The 16,978-nt window shown below is 47.3% G+C and overlaps 2 protein-coding genes across 4 annotated transcripts in view; one reads left to right on the top strand and one right to left on the bottom strand.

The window, feature by feature from the left end:
* ttn.1 (titin, tandem duplicate 1) overlaps positions 1 to 1,587 on the top strand; it is a 176,118-nt gene extending 174,531 nt beyond the window's left edge. For all 3 annotated transcript variants that reach the window (XM_042213665.1, XM_042213663.1, XM_042213662.1), the window contains one exon: positions 233 to 1,587. In XM_042213665.1, coding sequence (XP_042069599.1) covers positions 233 to 525 — 293 coding nt within the window. In that variant the 3' untranslated portion in view covers positions 526 to 1,587. The remainder of the gene's footprint in view (positions 1 to 232) is intronic.
* Positions 1,588 to 5,581: 3,994 nt separating this feature from the next.
* The window catches only part of LOC102296050 (bone morphogenetic protein receptor type-2), a 25,803-nt gene continuing 14,406 nt past the window's right edge, over positions 5,582 to 16,978 (bottom strand). The window contains exons 7-19 of the mRNA XM_014341218.2: positions 16,379 to 16,612; positions 14,139 to 14,253; positions 13,386 to 13,546; positions 13,149 to 13,296; positions 12,918 to 13,054; positions 12,643 to 12,779; positions 12,316 to 12,508; positions 12,139 to 12,229; positions 11,953 to 12,032; positions 11,771 to 11,872; positions 11,483 to 11,686; positions 10,307 to 11,342; positions 5,582 to 9,972 (exon numbers count right to left, since the gene is read on the bottom strand). Coding sequence (XP_014196704.1) covers positions 9,659 to 9,972; positions 10,307 to 11,342; positions 11,483 to 11,686; positions 11,771 to 11,872; positions 11,953 to 12,032; positions 12,139 to 12,229; positions 12,316 to 12,508; positions 12,643 to 12,779; positions 12,918 to 13,054; positions 13,149 to 13,296; positions 13,386 to 13,546; positions 14,139 to 14,253; positions 16,379 to 16,612 — 2,952 coding nt within the window. The 3' untranslated portion in view covers positions 5,582 to 9,658. The remainder of the gene's footprint in view (positions 9,973 to 10,306; positions 11,343 to 11,482; positions 11,687 to 11,770; positions 11,873 to 11,952; positions 12,033 to 12,138; positions 12,230 to 12,315; positions 12,509 to 12,642; positions 12,780 to 12,917; positions 13,055 to 13,148; positions 13,297 to 13,385; positions 13,547 to 14,138; positions 14,254 to 16,378; positions 16,613 to 16,978) is intronic.

Genomic DNA, 16,978 nt, shown 5'->3' with positions numbered 1-16,978 from the left:
AGCAGGACCCGAATGAGTTTCTGTGTGACAGCAACTGTAATGGTGAAAGCATTGTGGCATTTCTCCTTTCCTCCTCTCACTGTTATCATCAGCTTATGATTCAAATATCTGCACTGACATGTTTGCAACAACATACGAGGGAAGACAAACACATGGTTGTCACCAGCAGCCTGCTGTTCTCACACAGCCTTTGACCGTAACAGTCTTCATCCAGCGTTCTCTTCTCTAACAGGCACTCCACCAAAGGTCGAAGCTCTTCCAGAGGATGTGTGTGCAGAGCCAGGGAAGTCTCTAACCGTAGTGGGGATGTTCTCCGGAGACCCCACACCCTCTGTCCAGTGGGTCCGCTCAGGTCGGACGCTCCCCAATGGGGATGAGCGATACCACGTGGAGAATACCACTGACCTCTCCACCCTCGTGATCTCTGCAGTGAAGGAGGCTGATGCCGGAGCGTACACCCTCAGACTGTCCAACGAGCTCGGCTCCGACTCTGCAACCGTCAACATTCGCATTCGGTCCATGTAAAAAGGAAGACAAAGTCAATTCACGCCCCCCGTTTCCCTCATCCAGAACCTCTTTATTTAGTGACGCAGCACCAATAATCCTACTTGATAAAGATCTGGATTTCTGTTCTTGTAAATATGAACTATTTTTGACATTGATTTATGCCAAACTAGACTAAAGTCTAAAGTTGTTATAAAATGTGCCATATTGGACAGTTATGACTTAGGATTTTTGACAGACGTTTCTGTGACATGTACATAATGTATATAGCCGAATTTAACGGTTATGGGAAATGTATGCATTGTTATTTATGACAATATAATATTAACTGAAACAAAAGAACAAATGTTTGAACAGGAGAAAGTTTCCGCTGGAACGAATACCCTGTGAAACCAAGAAACTAAAATCTGTGCCTCAACGGTAAGTTGAAGTCTTTAAGATTGCCTCGGCAGGTAGAGAGGTTCCCTGCTGACGTTATAAATCAGAAACAGAAGGACAACGTTTTTTATTGTATTTTATTGTTTTTTGGACGCGCTCCTGAGCGTGGGATATTACAGTTTCATATGAATTGTACCATGAGCGTAAGACCCCGAGTGCTGTTTTCATTACCCTCGTGTAAGCAGCGCAAAACGGCCTTGCGCTCTGACCGACTGTGTCGTACCACCACAATTTGATGACCGGCTCCGAGTGTGAGCGGCCTGCACTCGGAGCGTTAAGATCATTTTAATGAAGAGCGCTGCTTCTGGCGCAGGACGGCCGGCCTGGCTTTGGAAAACAGAACATCTCCTGGCCAAATAAGTGAAGAGAAAGTCAGAGCCGGCTCTTCTGTGCAGAAGCAGCGCCGTCTCTCGGAGGACAGTTAGCAACATGCTTTGTGTGTGTGAGTGTTTGTAGCTTTTAGTCGTTTCACCGTGTCAGTAGTCAGGGTCTCCTTCGTTCGCCACAGGGACTTCATGTCCCGTGAAGAGAAAGCAGTTAAGTCTCGCCCTGCACTTTGAGTTCATTGATCTGTTGATGTAGAATTGTTTCCTCCTCCTTGAGATTTGTGCATTACTGATTTAATAAAGCATGATTTCAGCACTACACACACGCTCGTCTGGATTTATTGTGTGGAGATGATGGAGCATTTTCACAGTGATCTGAGGATTTCCTCCCGATTTTCCCATTCAGATAATTATTACATTCAGGTGGATTGAAACATGATAATTCAGTGAAGTTAATGGGACTGTGCTCTATTTAATGACTTTTATATAGTTTGTTACTCAGTGGCCCGTTGCTTGTTGTTTGTCACATACAGAAAACAAACCTTCATGTCAGTGTTGTTTTGTAATATTTAACAGTCAGAATAAAGTAACTCCTGGATATCAGGGCGAGTTACGAGCGGTTTACACGACCAGGACCAGACTGATGAGTCTCCGTGGGAAATATGAATGTGAATGTGGGATTAGACTAAGTCCAATTAAACAAATAACCTAATGATCTCGCCCAGGACCCCATGCCCCGGAGCCAGGCTCTGGAGGGACTGCTCAGATACACCTGCAGGAGGAGCCATACAGGTCTGATGTTCCAGTGTAGAGACGTGGACCATCACCTCTCATTTAATGGGCTAACAGTCCACTGTTAGCTTCAGCTGCACACAGCCTCTACAGGTCTTCCTCAGTGGGCCCATCTTCATCATCTGCCACAGTTCCATCCATTTCATTTGTCACTCTTTTTCTGAAGGGCCAATCCCACCTGTAAGGGGAGTTTTCTCAAAGATGTGATTGGGCCAGCTTGGTGTGAGTCTAGAGGGTCTCAAACTCGCGGCCTGTATCACCCCTACTTGTGGCCCGTACATTGACATGAAAAAATATAACGCAGTTTGATGTTTGACTTTTTTTTGTTAGGGGGGATTTGTTTGTTGTTGAGTGCAATGTTAAAATAAGTTATTTTAAAAAAACAAAACTGATTGAATATGAAGGCAACATGAGCAGAGAGCACAAACATGCTGAGGGATTGGGTGTGTTAGCTCAGTGAGAGTCACAACTAATGTGTACACTTATGTCTGCGCTTTTATTTTGTTAAATACGAACACAATGATAACAGAAGTGCTGCCAGGTGTTCATTTGGTGACTCAATGAAAGGCTTCAGTTTGTTAAGAGGGGGGTAAAAAAGTGTGTGTTTTTATACAATATTTGAAATTTAAAAAACCAAACATTTTAGGAAATCTTTGTGGGTGTTTACTTGTTTTGTTTTGTTTGTACTACTTGAACACTAAAGTGGCCGTCCAATGAGACGACAGTGCCATACGGCGCCAACTTAAGAAAACACCAGCAGTAGGAAAAACGCTGCAAAAGCACACAAAACACAACGGAAATAGGAAAAAACACAAGTGTTTCTGGGGAGACAATAACCCGACGGACCAGTTACAGGAACCAAAATATAGTAAGAATTGAAAGAAGTGGGGGATCTATCAGTTTTGTGAGGAAAGAAAAGATGAGAGGTAATAGTGTTAGCCTGACTATTAGCCTAAAGATCCGTCATCAGTATGATATGGATCATGATAAAACACGCCTACCGTGTTTTGGGTTCCTGCAACGGGTCCGTCGGGTTATTGTCTCCCCAGAAACAATTGTGTTTTTTCCTATTTCCGTTGTGTTTTGTACGGAGCCCCCCAGGGGACATGGGAGAAAAAAAAATTAGGGAGAAAAAAAAATTAAGACGGACTTTTGCGAGATCTCGCAAAACAAACTCGGGATCTCGCAAAAGTTGAATTCCAACAATGGCGGCAGCTACTTAGTTGTAATATTACTCTTTCTGGGTCACAAAATAAACTTTTAAGATATTTTGAGGCGTGAATGTAGTTGTGTAAACGTCAGATACCTGCTCGGTTTACAAGACATCACATATTTGCAAAAGTGCTCCGACGTTTTCGGAGATCTGACACCCACCATCTCGAAGCTAACGGGAGGTCGAGACCTACTACAGCCGGGAGGAACACCGCTTTCCCGGCACATCGTGCCTCGACCTCCGGTCGGCTTCGAGCTGGCGGCCTCCGAAGAATGCGGCTAAAACTTTTGCGAGATCTCGCAATACTTTTGCGAGCGCTCGCAATACTTTTGCGAGATCTCGCAAAAGTCAGTCTTATTTTTTTTTTTCCTCCCTAATTTTTTTTTTTTCCTCCCTAATTTTTTTTCTCCCATGTCCCCTGGGGGGCTCCGTAGTTTTGTGTACTTTTGCAGTGTTTTTCTTATTCCTGATGTGTTTTTTTAAGTTGCAGTCTGTTTGGCCTCTCAGGGCCACCGTAGTGGCCCACAGCTTGAGAGCCCTGCTTTAGAGGAACACCTGAGCACAGGTTCAGGTGTGGACCTTTGATTAAAAGGTAAAAAGAAGCATTTAATAAGCTATCTGTTTGATTTAAATATATATCTGCTGTTTAGATCTACTCATGATTTCTTGTATTAAATATCGTCATGTTTGTGATTTAATGTTTGTCTCCCTCCTGTTGGACAGCTAACATGCTAACAGTGCTATGCTAATGCGAGCTGTCTTCTTGTAGTTGTTTGCTGACAGTCTCCATTCCCTCCGTGGTGGGTATGCAAGTGAAGAGGGAGACTACATCGAAGGACACCATGGTTTCATCTGGATCCAGGGTAAGTTTCTGGACGTTGTCGGTGGAGTTCTCGATGTGGTGTGGGATGTTCCCCACAAGAGGTGCAGGATGGTAGCAAGGTGTTTCGAGATGTTGTAAGTGGCTGAGTTTATGCTCCTGACAATGGGTCTGAGTGGGACCCCTTCCTTGTGGATCTTAGGAAGTCCATAAATGCAGGGTATGGCATCCCCTGGATAAAGTGATATGATATGTGAGGCGGTCAATGATTTTTGTCTCTTTCAAGGTCCTGAAGGCAAGCTATAACTTTCTTTTTGTAGTTGTTTGTGGGGTCTCGTTTTAAGGCTTCATAGGTTTTGTTGTCACTGAGGAGAGTTGTGATCTTTGTGTGGTATGTTGAGGCGAACTGAAGAGGAGGAGCGGGACCGATGCTGCTAGGGTGAGCCAGACGTCTCTCGCGGAGTCCTTTAGTGCTGCGGGCAGGCAAGGTGTTCAAATAGGCACAACTTCAGTTTTTTTATTACTATATGATGAACTCTGCATTATTAAGCGATAAGAACAAGTAATCTGATGTCCTGTAATCATTATGATGCTATAATTTGAGATGCAATAAAAGATACAATAAAAAAAAATAAGTTTTTGTACAAAGTCTCAGATCAGTATCGCCGATACCACCAATATTACTTGGTATCAGATCAGAAAGGGAATCAGTGGTATCGCACATCACTAGTCTGCAGACTGACAAGCTCCGCCCACTGATACGAGCTGGCTCCCTCCGCCCACAACAAAAACATGCTTCGCTTTCCTTCTGGTGCCAACAGCCGGTCTTCTGCAATACTGACATTACACCACTGCGTTGCGCTATTGTCACGTAACTCCCGCCAAACTCCAGTAGAAAATGCCATATTTAAGATTCCCCTCCCACGCTCAAAATCTAAACACGGTGTTGAGAGCAGCTTAAAAATAGTAACAATTAAAAAGGCTTTTATTGGTTTCCAGTAAAGAATACAATCCAAATCAAGTAATGTGTGTTCTGTTCACCCTAAACATGCGATGAAACTATAAAACATGACACATAAAAGCTGTTTATACAGTCAAGTTTGTGTGGAAGTTTCTTTCTATTCTTTTATGTTTACTTTATTTTACTCCAAACTCTGTTTGAAGATCTTTTAAAATCCGTACCTTATAACTGAGGACACACTCTCCACTTCAGTCTGTATAAAATGTCCAGCTCCACCAAATAAAAGCCATCAGTATTTTCTTATTTTTCTCAGGTTTACATAACGCTCAGATATTAAATGTTATAAATATCAAATGATAACTCTTCTGGTCTGCAGGTGTCACTCCATAAAACCCGCTTAGAGAAATGCAGACGCACAGAAACAAATGTTTGTAAGTCACAATCATGCAGTTTCTCACACTTCAGTCACCTGCTAATGAACACCTGCTCACAGGACGTACACATAATAAATGAAACTTGTGCAAACATGGATCCTCTGCTCTTTATTTCATGATGAAGTGAAGCGTGCGATACTTTATGTCTACATGGAGATACAACATGTGGGGATGGAAGCATGAAGCAGCAGCTTTAATCTGCAGCTTTGTACAGCATGCTGTGTGGGAGGTGCTGTGAGCATGTATACAGTATACACTGTGGTAGTTGGTCCCATATGAACGTACACAGAGTATTTACAGTACTGGAAGCTATCATACACACAGATGGTTATCAGGTTAAATCATCCACTCCTCCACCACGGGAGCACAGAACGTTCAAACTAACCAATGACAGAACTTCAGTCATGTGATCCTTCATGCAGCAGGCTAAATGTGCTGAATATGTTCATCTAAATGTGTTTGTACAGGTGGAGAGCTTAATCTCGGAGCATTATGAGGACTACATGAGCTACAGTAAAAGACTTTAAAGGGAACCTCAGCGGCGGCACAGCGCCACATTCTCAGCATCAGCACTAGCCACGAGCTAAACGCCACGAGAACGGAGAACGTCCAGCAGTCCACAGCTTCAGTTGTTTCTGCAGGTGCTTCAGTAAGAAGACCAGATCTAAATGTAAGGTTTACATCTCATACTAACTCTCACAGGCAGTATAACAGATGGACGCAACTGAAAACTGCTGCCAAAGCAGAAATGCCTTAAACCTGCACTCATTTTAAAGGCCACCAGGGGGCAACAGCTGTGGGTGCAACAAGACTTCCTGTCCTGTAGACGTCTGTCACCTCGGTAAATACTTCCCTAACGAGTTTGAGCTCCATCAATTGTTTCATGTCAAACTGAATAAAAATTTATGTTCATGTTATAATTTATTCATTTTTTTAAACTTTTGCTCAGAAATTGTTAGCCAATGAGTGAGCAGTATCAGTCCCGCCCCTTTTCTTAGGGCGGGACTGATACAGCGTGGGACATTGGTTTCAAAATGTCACACGCTGATCTAGAGGCTTCAGACCTCATCACTTCCGTCTGTTATACTGTCTGTGGTAACGATGGAGCTCAGCGCTATGCTAACATCTCCGTTGTTCTCAGAAACCATGACATCACCACTCAGACGCTGCGAGTCAGAGTTACAAACAGAAGTCACAGCATCAAAAATCATTTTACCCGTGAGGCTATCGCTCAGCTGGCAAACATCACGAGAGGAAACGCTCGATCGAGACGTTTGTGCGCCGCACAGAAACGCAGCGGGGGCTTCATAACTGTAAATTAAAATCGCAGGCAGCCTTTTTCCTGTTGGCTAGCTTTAAGCCAAAGTCTGTATACACAAACCAGTTTTATTCTACTGAAACACATCTGAGGTGCTTGTTGCTGGTTCATGTTGTCTGGAAACCTGTAATTACCACGTGTGGGCACAGGGGGCGCTGTTCAGCCAATGCTACGTCACACAGAGGTGGCGGTAACACCACAGAGACCGACGTGGTTTTCTGGACCGAAAAAAAGCCTTCTTCTTCAAGCTGATAGAGCGTGTTTTCTGAAGGTTTGCTCTTTAATCGAGGCTGGAGAGAGTAAGTCTGAGCGAGTTAATGGCCTTTGTTCTCTGGAAATGATCACTAATTATTTATCTGTTGGTTAAATCCGGCTCCAGAAAGCTGCTTTCATATTTGTTAATCAGGTTCAGTCAGTAAGTGTGAGAGATCTACATCTAGTCCTCCACTCGGTCAGGCTGCATGATATGACCCACACAATATACACACATCAGCATCTAAAAACAGTACAAACGGTATAAAACACAGACATAACAAAACAGATCATTTTGAAAGGCATCAATAAAAGTTAACAGTATGATCATATTTCAGCTGACTGCACTGATGCTGTAATATTGTTAGTTTGAAATGTGCTAAATGTGAATAACTTCCTGTAGTAAGTGCACATTTAAAGGAGAAGTGTCACATAAACACATATAAATGTAAAAGGTTACACGTGCATTTATAAAAAATCGAAACATTTGGAGAAACAGGAGCAAAGAGTCAGTTTGGTATAAAAAACTGAAACACAAAGCAAAGTCAAATAAAAATAAAGACAAAGAAAGCAGAGTTCTGTTTCCTTCCTGTTTCTGTAAAACTCCAGAGCCCACGTTTACATGAACTCTGCGAGGAGCACACATCAAATGGAAATCAGCAGAACATACGTGCTCAGTGCTCAATGATGAGCTGCGCCCAAGGACCGATAGGTGTGACAAACCCACGTCTTTGATGGGCGGAGCTTATTTACTTGCTGTAACGATGTAGCAGTAGTGTTTGTTAGCATATATGTTCTTTGAGAAGCACAGAGATGTTTTAGTGTGTAAAACATGTGAGCACATTTGGTTTTCCTGGAACAGTCAAAAGGAAAGAGTGACGTGTAAACAGCCTACACACGGACCTCCACCCAGCTCGAAGCAGCTACACCTTTGGTCTGAAACTGAAAGGATGGAAGCGTTTACTTGGAGGTGGAACAGGAAATGAGACCTAACGTGTTGTGATGAGCAGGAACAAAGTCTGAGCTGTACAGTCTGATGGCTGCTGTCCTCTTCTTCTCCTCGTTTCATCTCCTGCTCATCATTTTACAAAGCAAACAGGTGTTCCTGCTGACGTCAGTGTTGTTACCTGAGAAGGTCATACATGGCCGAGGTTTCGCAGGTCACGTTCGCGGGTCACGTGGTTTAATAAAGTCCACGGGACGCTGGCTCGTCTTTTCCCCAGCGCTGTCTGCAGCAGACCTCTGAAGGCAGTCGAGGCTGCTCGGTAAAACAAAGTGCGGATAAAAAAGAATAAAGGTTGTCCAACAGTAAGGTTGTCGATCTGTTGCACATTGAACCAAACAGACCGTCAACAGGAGGCATCGTGAGCAGCTGCATAGCTAGATTGACTGTTTCAAGCAGAAACGCCTCTTCAGATCACACCACTACCGCACAAAGACACGCCAACACCGACACGACGTCCTACATACGTCAATGTTACTGCTAAAATTGCACCAGGTATCCTTTATAAGGTCTGTCCCTAAATAAATTTCATTGTTAAAGTGCATAAAGATATGACTGCTGTTTTGAAAACATCACCTCTGGTCATTCAGACTACCTGCACTACCAGCCCAGAGGTGCATGAACCTTTCTACCAAAACAGGGAAGTTCTTAAGTCTGTGCTGGGTTCAGGCCTCAGCCAGCATCGAGCTCTCAGAGGGGACGACCCCTGATCCACGTCAGACCCAAACAGTCACTGCTAGTCCTGTTCAACGTCCTGCAGCAGCAGCACAAACGCTTATACGTGAAAGAAGATGATGCTGAGTGCATTCAGATCCCTCTGTGGGACAGGACACAGCAGGAAAACAAGCCTAAAGAACTCAAAGGGAATGTCTCACTCAGACCTACGACGAGCTCTCGGCCATGCCCTTCAGCAGCCGGCCACATCCTACTCACAACAGGAAACATGAGGGAAGACCTCCACCCACACTGGCAGTCACAGCTGGAGACACTTCAGTCCTACGACAGGGTCAGTGACACACCTGCAGAGATAAAGAGGCGACAGACTCTAGGTACACTCAGATTCTTGAGCCGGGGGTGAGTCTGTGGAGCTGGAAGCTTCTTTCATTTGGACACCAAATGAGATCTCTAGGCTCGCAGCTACAACTAGTCCTTCGAAGCCTGAAAGTATTCCGGAAAGGAATTCCTTCAATATCCAACGGAGATTCCTGTAGATCAAGCCCACCCCCTACAAACAGCTGACTACACCCACCAGCCACAGAAGAATCATTTGGCCTCATCACCAACACCACCACTGTTTGGTCGTCACAGGTAACCTGATCTAGGTAACGTGTCAGAGGTCAGCTGATCACAGGACAGGTCCTGTCCATGAACAAACACATACTAGGAATTTAAATTCTGTCATTTGATGAAAAGTTCCTGCTGAGGGACGGATTTTGCATCCAGCTCCGAGTCGGCTCTGCGGGGTTTGGTTCTGGTTTGGAGCTGCGGGGGCCTCACAGGTATCAGCTACCGACTCGTTTATCCACAACAAAAGAAGAGGAAGACAAAGAGCAAGAAAATTAATGAGATCTTAAAGAAAAGCAAACTTCGGATAGCTTTAGAAGCAGGTCATCCCGTCGGGCTCAGAGGTGGTGGTCGCCGTGGCGCCGCCTCCAACCAAAAAGACAGCAATGCTGGATTTGGACTGGTTTAATTTAGGCATGCCAACACTTCCTACTCTACAAACACCGGATGAGAACTGGTTCTGGCTGCTACTGGCGTCAAACTCGAAGTCCGGGTCAAGAGCCGTATCTGTGGAAACCACCCAGGAGGCCGGGCGCCATTTTTTCAGGGTGTATGGAGTCTTGACCCGACGCTTGATTTTCTCCCCTGAGGCGCTCAGACTGCCGTTATCCACCACCAAAGCATCATCTGAGGAGAAGAAAGTGTTACAGATGTGAGGAGTTTGCACTGTTTTTGCATCTTCATGGAGCTGCAGAGGTCACCCATGCTGCAGATCCCTCACAGAAAACCTGGAGTTCAAGCCTTCGACTGATCTGACTGAGCCCTGACACACTGATAATGACGGCTGTACTGTACTGAGGTTTAGAGACAGATCACTGTAATCAGTTTTTCTCTGATGACCTGGTTACGTCGTGGTACACGGTGTAATCAGCTACAGACTGTCCAGCTCGAGCCAGTTTTGAAAAACTGGAACCTGCAGCTTATAAGTTTGTTTAAAAGTTCAAGAACAAACATGACTCACCTGAGGAGGTGCAGGGAGAGGACAGGTCCAGGGAACAGGGCCGCTCAGGTCTCCTGGCTTTGGTCTGTCCCACCTGGGATCGCATCAGACCTGCTGTCTGTGGCTCTAAAGCTGAACTTTGGAGACCTGCAAGTTGTGGACCTGAAGCTTCTGCAGGAGCTGTGGTGTCTGAATCTTCAGATCCCAAAGCTTCGAGGGTTTGCTCCTCTGGAGACGAAGCTCCTGGAGTTCCTGGTGATGAAGGTTTCTGAAGGAGGATTAATGCTTCTGTTGGGGCGTCGGGTGCTGGTGAGGTCTGGCTTACTGAAGCTTTTGTTAAGTCAGAATCTTTGCAGCCTCGGGGCAAAGCAGCGGTGACACAACGCACTGGGTGACCTTTTGAGTTTTGGGCACATCTGGGGGTCGACGTGGTTTCAGAGTCTTCCTGGAAACACAGACCTGTATCCACACCTTCGCTTTGACTGTGGGTGGTGGGAGGGGCCTGCAGTGAGAGGGCTTTGCTGGATGAAAGGAGACCAGAAGGAGCAGAAAGTTGAACCTTCTGCTCCAGGTCAGAAGTTGGGGGAGGGTCAGCTGATGAAGCCAGGGCTAGCCGGTTGTTGTTGTTGTTGGAGTTCGAGCCTCGGCCCGATAAGATGCTTCCAGCGCGGCTGTGACGATGATGAGCAGGAGGAGGGGCTTCGCTCTCAGCAGGAAGCTGCTCTCTGCTCAGCAGAGGTTCATGTTCATCAGGACTGAAGTTGAGGAGATTCAAACGGCTGTCCTCTCCTCCCCTCACCCCTCCATCCATGGTCCCCTCCTCCTCCTCCGTCTGCGGCCCCGCCGGATTGGTTCGACCTCCACCTATCACACCGTTCGTCACCAGGGTGGGGACGCCTGCGCTGTGACTGCTGCCGGCCGCTGTGATAGGCTGGACCTCTCTTCCAGCTGCAGCACTGCTTCTCACGTTTGTGCTGTTAGTAACCGTGGTTACCAGGTGTGGTTCTGCAGCCATAGCAACCATCACTGTGTTCATCTTGGCAACACCTGTTTCCACCTGGAACATGAAGCATTTTGGATTAGTGACACAGTTGGCCCGCCTGATACAGCTTCAGCTCAGCTGGTGAAACACCGAGTCGAGTCACGGCGAAGCTGTCTGAGGATCAGCTGGAGAACCCGGTCACATCTAAGCCCTACCTGTCGGTGGTTGGACTTGAACTTCCCCAGCTTCAGCCGTGACGAGGTGAAGCCGCTCTCCTTGACTTTGGGCAGCAGATGGAGACTGGTGGGCCTCTGAGGCAGATTCTGCTGTTTGGGGAGTGGGTGGATGGAGGAAGGAGGGCTATCTACACCTCTAACAGCCTGCAGGCCACTATGAGAGGTGGATGGTGAGCTGTTCACCTGGAACAAAAGCAACAAGCATGAGCGTCTGATACGTTCATTCATCGGCAGCCACGCGCTGTACAGGCCCTCAGCTGTGTGTACCTGATGGTGCAGCACGTCGGTGGGTTGTGATTCGGAGCCAAACTGCTTCTGTGAGTGCTCCATCAGGTTTTCATCAGAACTCTCCCTCAGGTTCTTATCGACCTGCAGACACAGATGTTGGCAGATGTTAGTGTGTCGGGATGGAGGCCACTGAAACTGAAGAAAGACTTCAAGGTTAAAACCTCTCTGGGGTCGAGCTTTGTGGCCTCCAGGTCTTCTTCTGTGAGATGCAGGCAGACTGGGACACTGGGCACGGCGCCACCTGGAGGACGGCGGGAGCAGAAACATGTGAGGTCACAGCAGCAGAGCTGTGCTCGCTGCTTTAATGAGGTGTTTGGGTTCATGTCGGGGGCGTGGCTGTTTGTTACCTGTGTGCTGAGTTTCAGAGATGGTGCAGAGTAAGGTGGGCGGGGTCAGGATGGTGGTGGTGGACACGCTGCTGTCTGTGGACAGCCGAGCCTGACGGACAGACGGACACAGAGCGATGAGACGCGTCCACGGTAACGGTTTGTTCAGGTGTTCTCTAATGGCGGCCGAGCTCCTACCTGCGCCTGCTGCCGTTCGTAGTTGATGGAGTTCCTGTTCTTCTCGCCGCCTTCTGCCCCATTCACAGTCGTCTTGATGAATGATGCCTGGTGGTCATCTCCCTGGAGATTTCTGACCACGCCCACATGAAGATCCTCAATGAAGGGGGAGGCGGAGCCACCGTGAGGAGGCCACCGGCCATGAGACAGATTCCTGAGTGACAGACAGGAAGGCATGAAATCAAGACTTCCTGTCTCTCAGTTTTACACTGTGCATTTACTGTGACACAGTACCACAGGTATCGTGTGTACTCGTGGTACTGTGTGTACCTGTGGTACTGTGTGTACCTGTGGTTGTGTGCTGCAGTGTGTGTACTCAGCAGTGTGAGTTCATAGAGCCTCTCCTCTGCACACTGAGCGGTGAGCCGAGCCTCAGCGTCCTGATCCCAGCAGTCCTCCATCGTGTCCTTCAGCGAGCGCAGTAACTAAAGTACACAGTGTGAGAGACACGCTGGGATTACTCTACATCCAAAATACTTTTGGGAATTACCCTTTGAACCTTTGTCTAACTTCAAAGGTTCAGGCTGTGGAGCAATCTGACCACATCAAACTGAAAGACGGACCAGGCTGTTCTCCTTCCAGGCCTCGGGGAACCTGGGTCTGTGTTTCTCTCTGACCACCAGGCTCTGCATGTCCTCGAAGCTCGGATGATTCCCGAGCTCGGCCTGGAACGCCAGCTGGTACTCTGGCGCCGCTTCCCCTGAGCGAGCAGTGAACACAAACACGCTGTCAGCTGAGGTGGTGCTACTTTACTGTGTGTAAGCAGACGGTGTGCAGGTGAGCGTGCTGCGTACCTGGGAACAGGTCGGAGCACCTCCTGAAGCTCTCCCAGTACAGCAGACCCAGAGCGTAGACGTCCACCTGCTTCAGCGCCGACTCGCAGTCTCTGAGGTTTAGAGCTCCGCCCAGAACCTCCGGAGACATGTAGCGCACTGTCCCCACCTGCACACAAACACACCATCCATCAGCTCCGCCCTCTGCTCATTCCTCAGCTGCACATCAGATCAGAGCGAACGTTTATGAACTTTGACCTCAGATATGGCCATGGTGTCGTCGTCTCCGGGGCGACAGGGCCGGGGTCCCGTCAGTCTCATGGACAGGCCGAAGTCGGCGAGAACGCAGGACAGATCGGCCCGGACCAGGACATTCCTGCTGGTCAGGTCTCTGTGGGCGACGGCCGGTTTGTGCTGGTCTGAGACAGTCGGGTACACGTGTTTGTTGTTGTTTACAATCGACCAGGTAAACAAACATATCAGCAGGAAAGAAAAGCACAAACAGGAAGATGAAGCCAAGAAGGCGTTCTGTTTCCTCCGACACACGTTCAGCGATGGAAACATGAAAGAATGACAAACTGAGCCTTTCAATGTTTTTACTGTTAAAGAGAAAAATAATTTCATCAGAAACATCATCCTTTCTTTTCATGTGACAACGACACATATTACGTTCATAAACAGCTGGCCATTATCCACCCGAGCCTCTGCTGTCAGAGAATTAATCCTCCAACCTCAAAATCAGCACCATTCATCCCAATATTTAGATATTTATTATTCCAGTATTCCATTTATGTCATTTGTTGTCTAAACAAACAAACTACAGCAGCAGACTGGGTCTGTTCCAGCCAGCAGGGGGAGACACAGCACCTGTTTCCAGATGCTCCTCACACCGACCAATCCGCTGCTGAAAATAGACCCTGAGAGCGGCACCGTTTCTTCCTGTCTGTGTGATCAAAGCCTGCGATGAAGAAACGAGGATGACTCTGCACGAGCGACACGAGGTCGTCTTACCTCCTCGGTGCAGCTCAGTGTGCAGGAAGGCGAGGCCTCTGGTCACGCCGTGAGTCATCCTGCAGCAGGTCAGCCAGTCCACAGTGTGGAGAGACAGGTAGTGAGACAGGCAGCCCTGCAACACACACACACACACACACACACATATATACATACAAATTAGTCCCTGTACACACACACACACACACACACACACACACACACACAGTTTGACCCTTAAATGCAGCTTTGCCTGATCTTTTTGACACTACAGGAAGTTCCTGCAGCATGGATGGTGCGTGTTGTACGCTGCACTACCAAAAGCATTTGCTGCCTTCGCACACATGACCCAGAGTGACATCACAGGGTTTAATATTATGTTGCCTGGCCTGTGCAGGTAGGTTGGTCTATAATTAGCTAAGACAGAACAGAACAGGCCTTTATTTTCACTGTTTGTGTAACAGACAGCAGCAAACAGGAGAAATATGAACTGAGGCACACGTTAGAGAACAAGTTCAAAGAAAAGACTTTGGTGTCTGTGTGAGTGATGGGGGTCACTCAGACCATGGCCATGACTAGTGCGGTGGGTGGGCAGGGTGGGGGTGTGGAGGGAGTCTGGAGGTGTGGCTGACCTGAGGTCAGCGGGTCAATCAGATGGGGGGCGGGGTCACCTGTGTTGGGCCTGGTTTACCTGAGACAGGAGGATCTGGGGCCACTTAAAAGCTGGTCTAGAGATGCTTTTTGAGTAAAGGTTTAACTACAGCCAGCTTGAAGGCCTGTGGTACATAGCCGATCATTAGAGATAGGTTGATCATATTTAAGATCGAAGCATTAATTAATGGCAGGACTTCTTTGAGCAGTTTTGTAGGAATGGGGTCTAAAAGACACGTTGATGGTTTGGAGGAAGTAATTATTGAAGTTAACTCAGAAAGATCAATTGGAGAAAAAGAGTCTAACTTAACATCAATGGTACTAAGAGTAGCTGTAGATAATATTACATCTGTGGGATGATTACTGGTAATTTTTTCTCTAATGATAAAAATTTTATTTGTGAAGAAGTTCATGAAGTCATTACTAGTTAACGTTAAAGCTGGCTCGTTGGCTGATTTGAGGCCTTAGTTTTCACCGGAGCTACAGTATCCAGAGTCGTACGTAGTGAGGAGGTAAAGTTATTAACACGATAATCGACCTCTGTTGGAGCAGCGTTCAGATAGCTGCTCTGTGTTGGTACCGTTTATTTTTAATATCCATTTCTTACTTATTTATTTGTTGATCTTGGCAGCTCCATATATTCACTCTGTAACTGGATACGATGAAAGTTAAAGTGGCGACTTCATGGTTGATGTTCAGCCTTAAGATGAACCGTGTGTGTGTGTGTGTGTGTGTGTGTGTGTGTGTGTGTGTGAGTGCAGACACTTAAACAAGTAATTACTGTCTGAGGGCTGCAGAGGAATGCAGAAACCCACCAGACCAGACATCACTGCATCTGTGTGTGTCTGTTTGTGTGTGAGATACAGACTGATAACAAGAGTCTGAACATGTTTTCACATGTTGGGAAACTTTCTGAGCCCTGATGATGTCAGAAAGGTGCAGATTGTAAAAATGATGTGAGGTCATCTGAAGCGTGTTTCAGGTTCAAGAGGCGAAACAGTAAAGTCTGCTCGTGGCTGCCTGGAAGGGAAGAAATCAATCTGAAGACTGACGGAGGTTTGGAAGCTGATCTGTGTCTGTGTGTGTGTGTGTGTGTGTGTGTGTGTGTGTGTGTGTGTGTGTGTGTGTGTGTGTGAGATCAGAGGCTCCAGACAGGAAGAGGGTGTGAAGGCGCCGTCTTCCAGCACAATAACAGACTAATGGAGAGCAGAGGTGAAGGCTGACAGCTGCACTGTGAGACTGTGTGAAGGCGCTGCTGGCGCCCCCACAGGCTGCAGACCCCATTACACCACAGGGCGACAGCAGACAAGCTGAATGTGTGAGGTTTGCCCCGAGGGGGCGCTAGAGGCATGAATGTGGAGGGTCAGGAGAGCTCAGACAGCAGATGCAGTCAGACGTGGTCCAAACACACCTGAGGCTCAGCCAGGTCATCTGACCAATGGCTGAGCCTCAGCAGTCAGACTCACTCTGAGTGGGCTTGGCCTGTCATACCTGCTTTGGGCCAGATCTGCTCCCCTGACCACCACCGGAGGACTGGGCTCTCTCAGTCCTCCAGTGGGTCCACGGGGACCCGCCGTGACCGAGCTTCAGACCTGCTGTGATGAACTCACGTGTGGGTAGTACTCCATGATGATCAGAAACTCAGGGCGTCCGTCTGCCGTCGTCCTCTCGTTTGCGGTCAGGAAGCGGGCGATGTTGTCGTGCTGCTGCAGCAGCGGCACGCAGTAGATGGAGCGCTCGTTGACGTAGTTCTGTCGGTTAGCTGAGCCGAAGAGTTTGGCAGCCACGCAGCGCTCGTTAAGAGAACCGCGAAACACTGCGCCGTAACGGCCTCGACCAATCAGCTGCCAGGACAGAGGATAGAAACAGGAAAGTGAGCTGTGGCGTTCCTCACGGATCAATCTGAGGTTGAACCTCTAACCTTTGTATCATTCTGATTGGTCTGTTTTTAATGGCCCCGCCTCTTCCCTTAAAGGAACAGTGCAACAAAGGGGTCAGAGGTTACAGGTAGGGCGGCTCGATTATGGCAAAAATGCTAATCACAATTATTTTCACTGAAACTGAGATCTCGACCTACAATAGAACCAAGTCCGCCAGAGCTTATATTATTTTTTTACATGCTGTAGGGGAGCATTTCAAGTTGCTATACATCAATACAACTGTTATAGCCCATATTTAAATAATTTGTATGCATTAAGTCCATAGTCTGT

Source organism: Haplochromis burtoni, unplaced genomic scaffold, assembly GCF_018398535.1.
Source record: "Haplochromis burtoni strain Fernald_Lab_line unplaced genomic scaffold, NCSU_Asbu1 Contig_465, whole genome shotgun sequence".
In the NCBI taxonomy this organism is placed as follows: Eukaryota; Metazoa; Chordata; class Actinopteri; order Cichliformes; family Cichlidae; genus Haplochromis; species Haplochromis burtoni.
The sequence above is the reverse complement of the archived record's forward strand: the minus strand, read 5'-3'. Positions and strand labels throughout refer to the sequence as shown.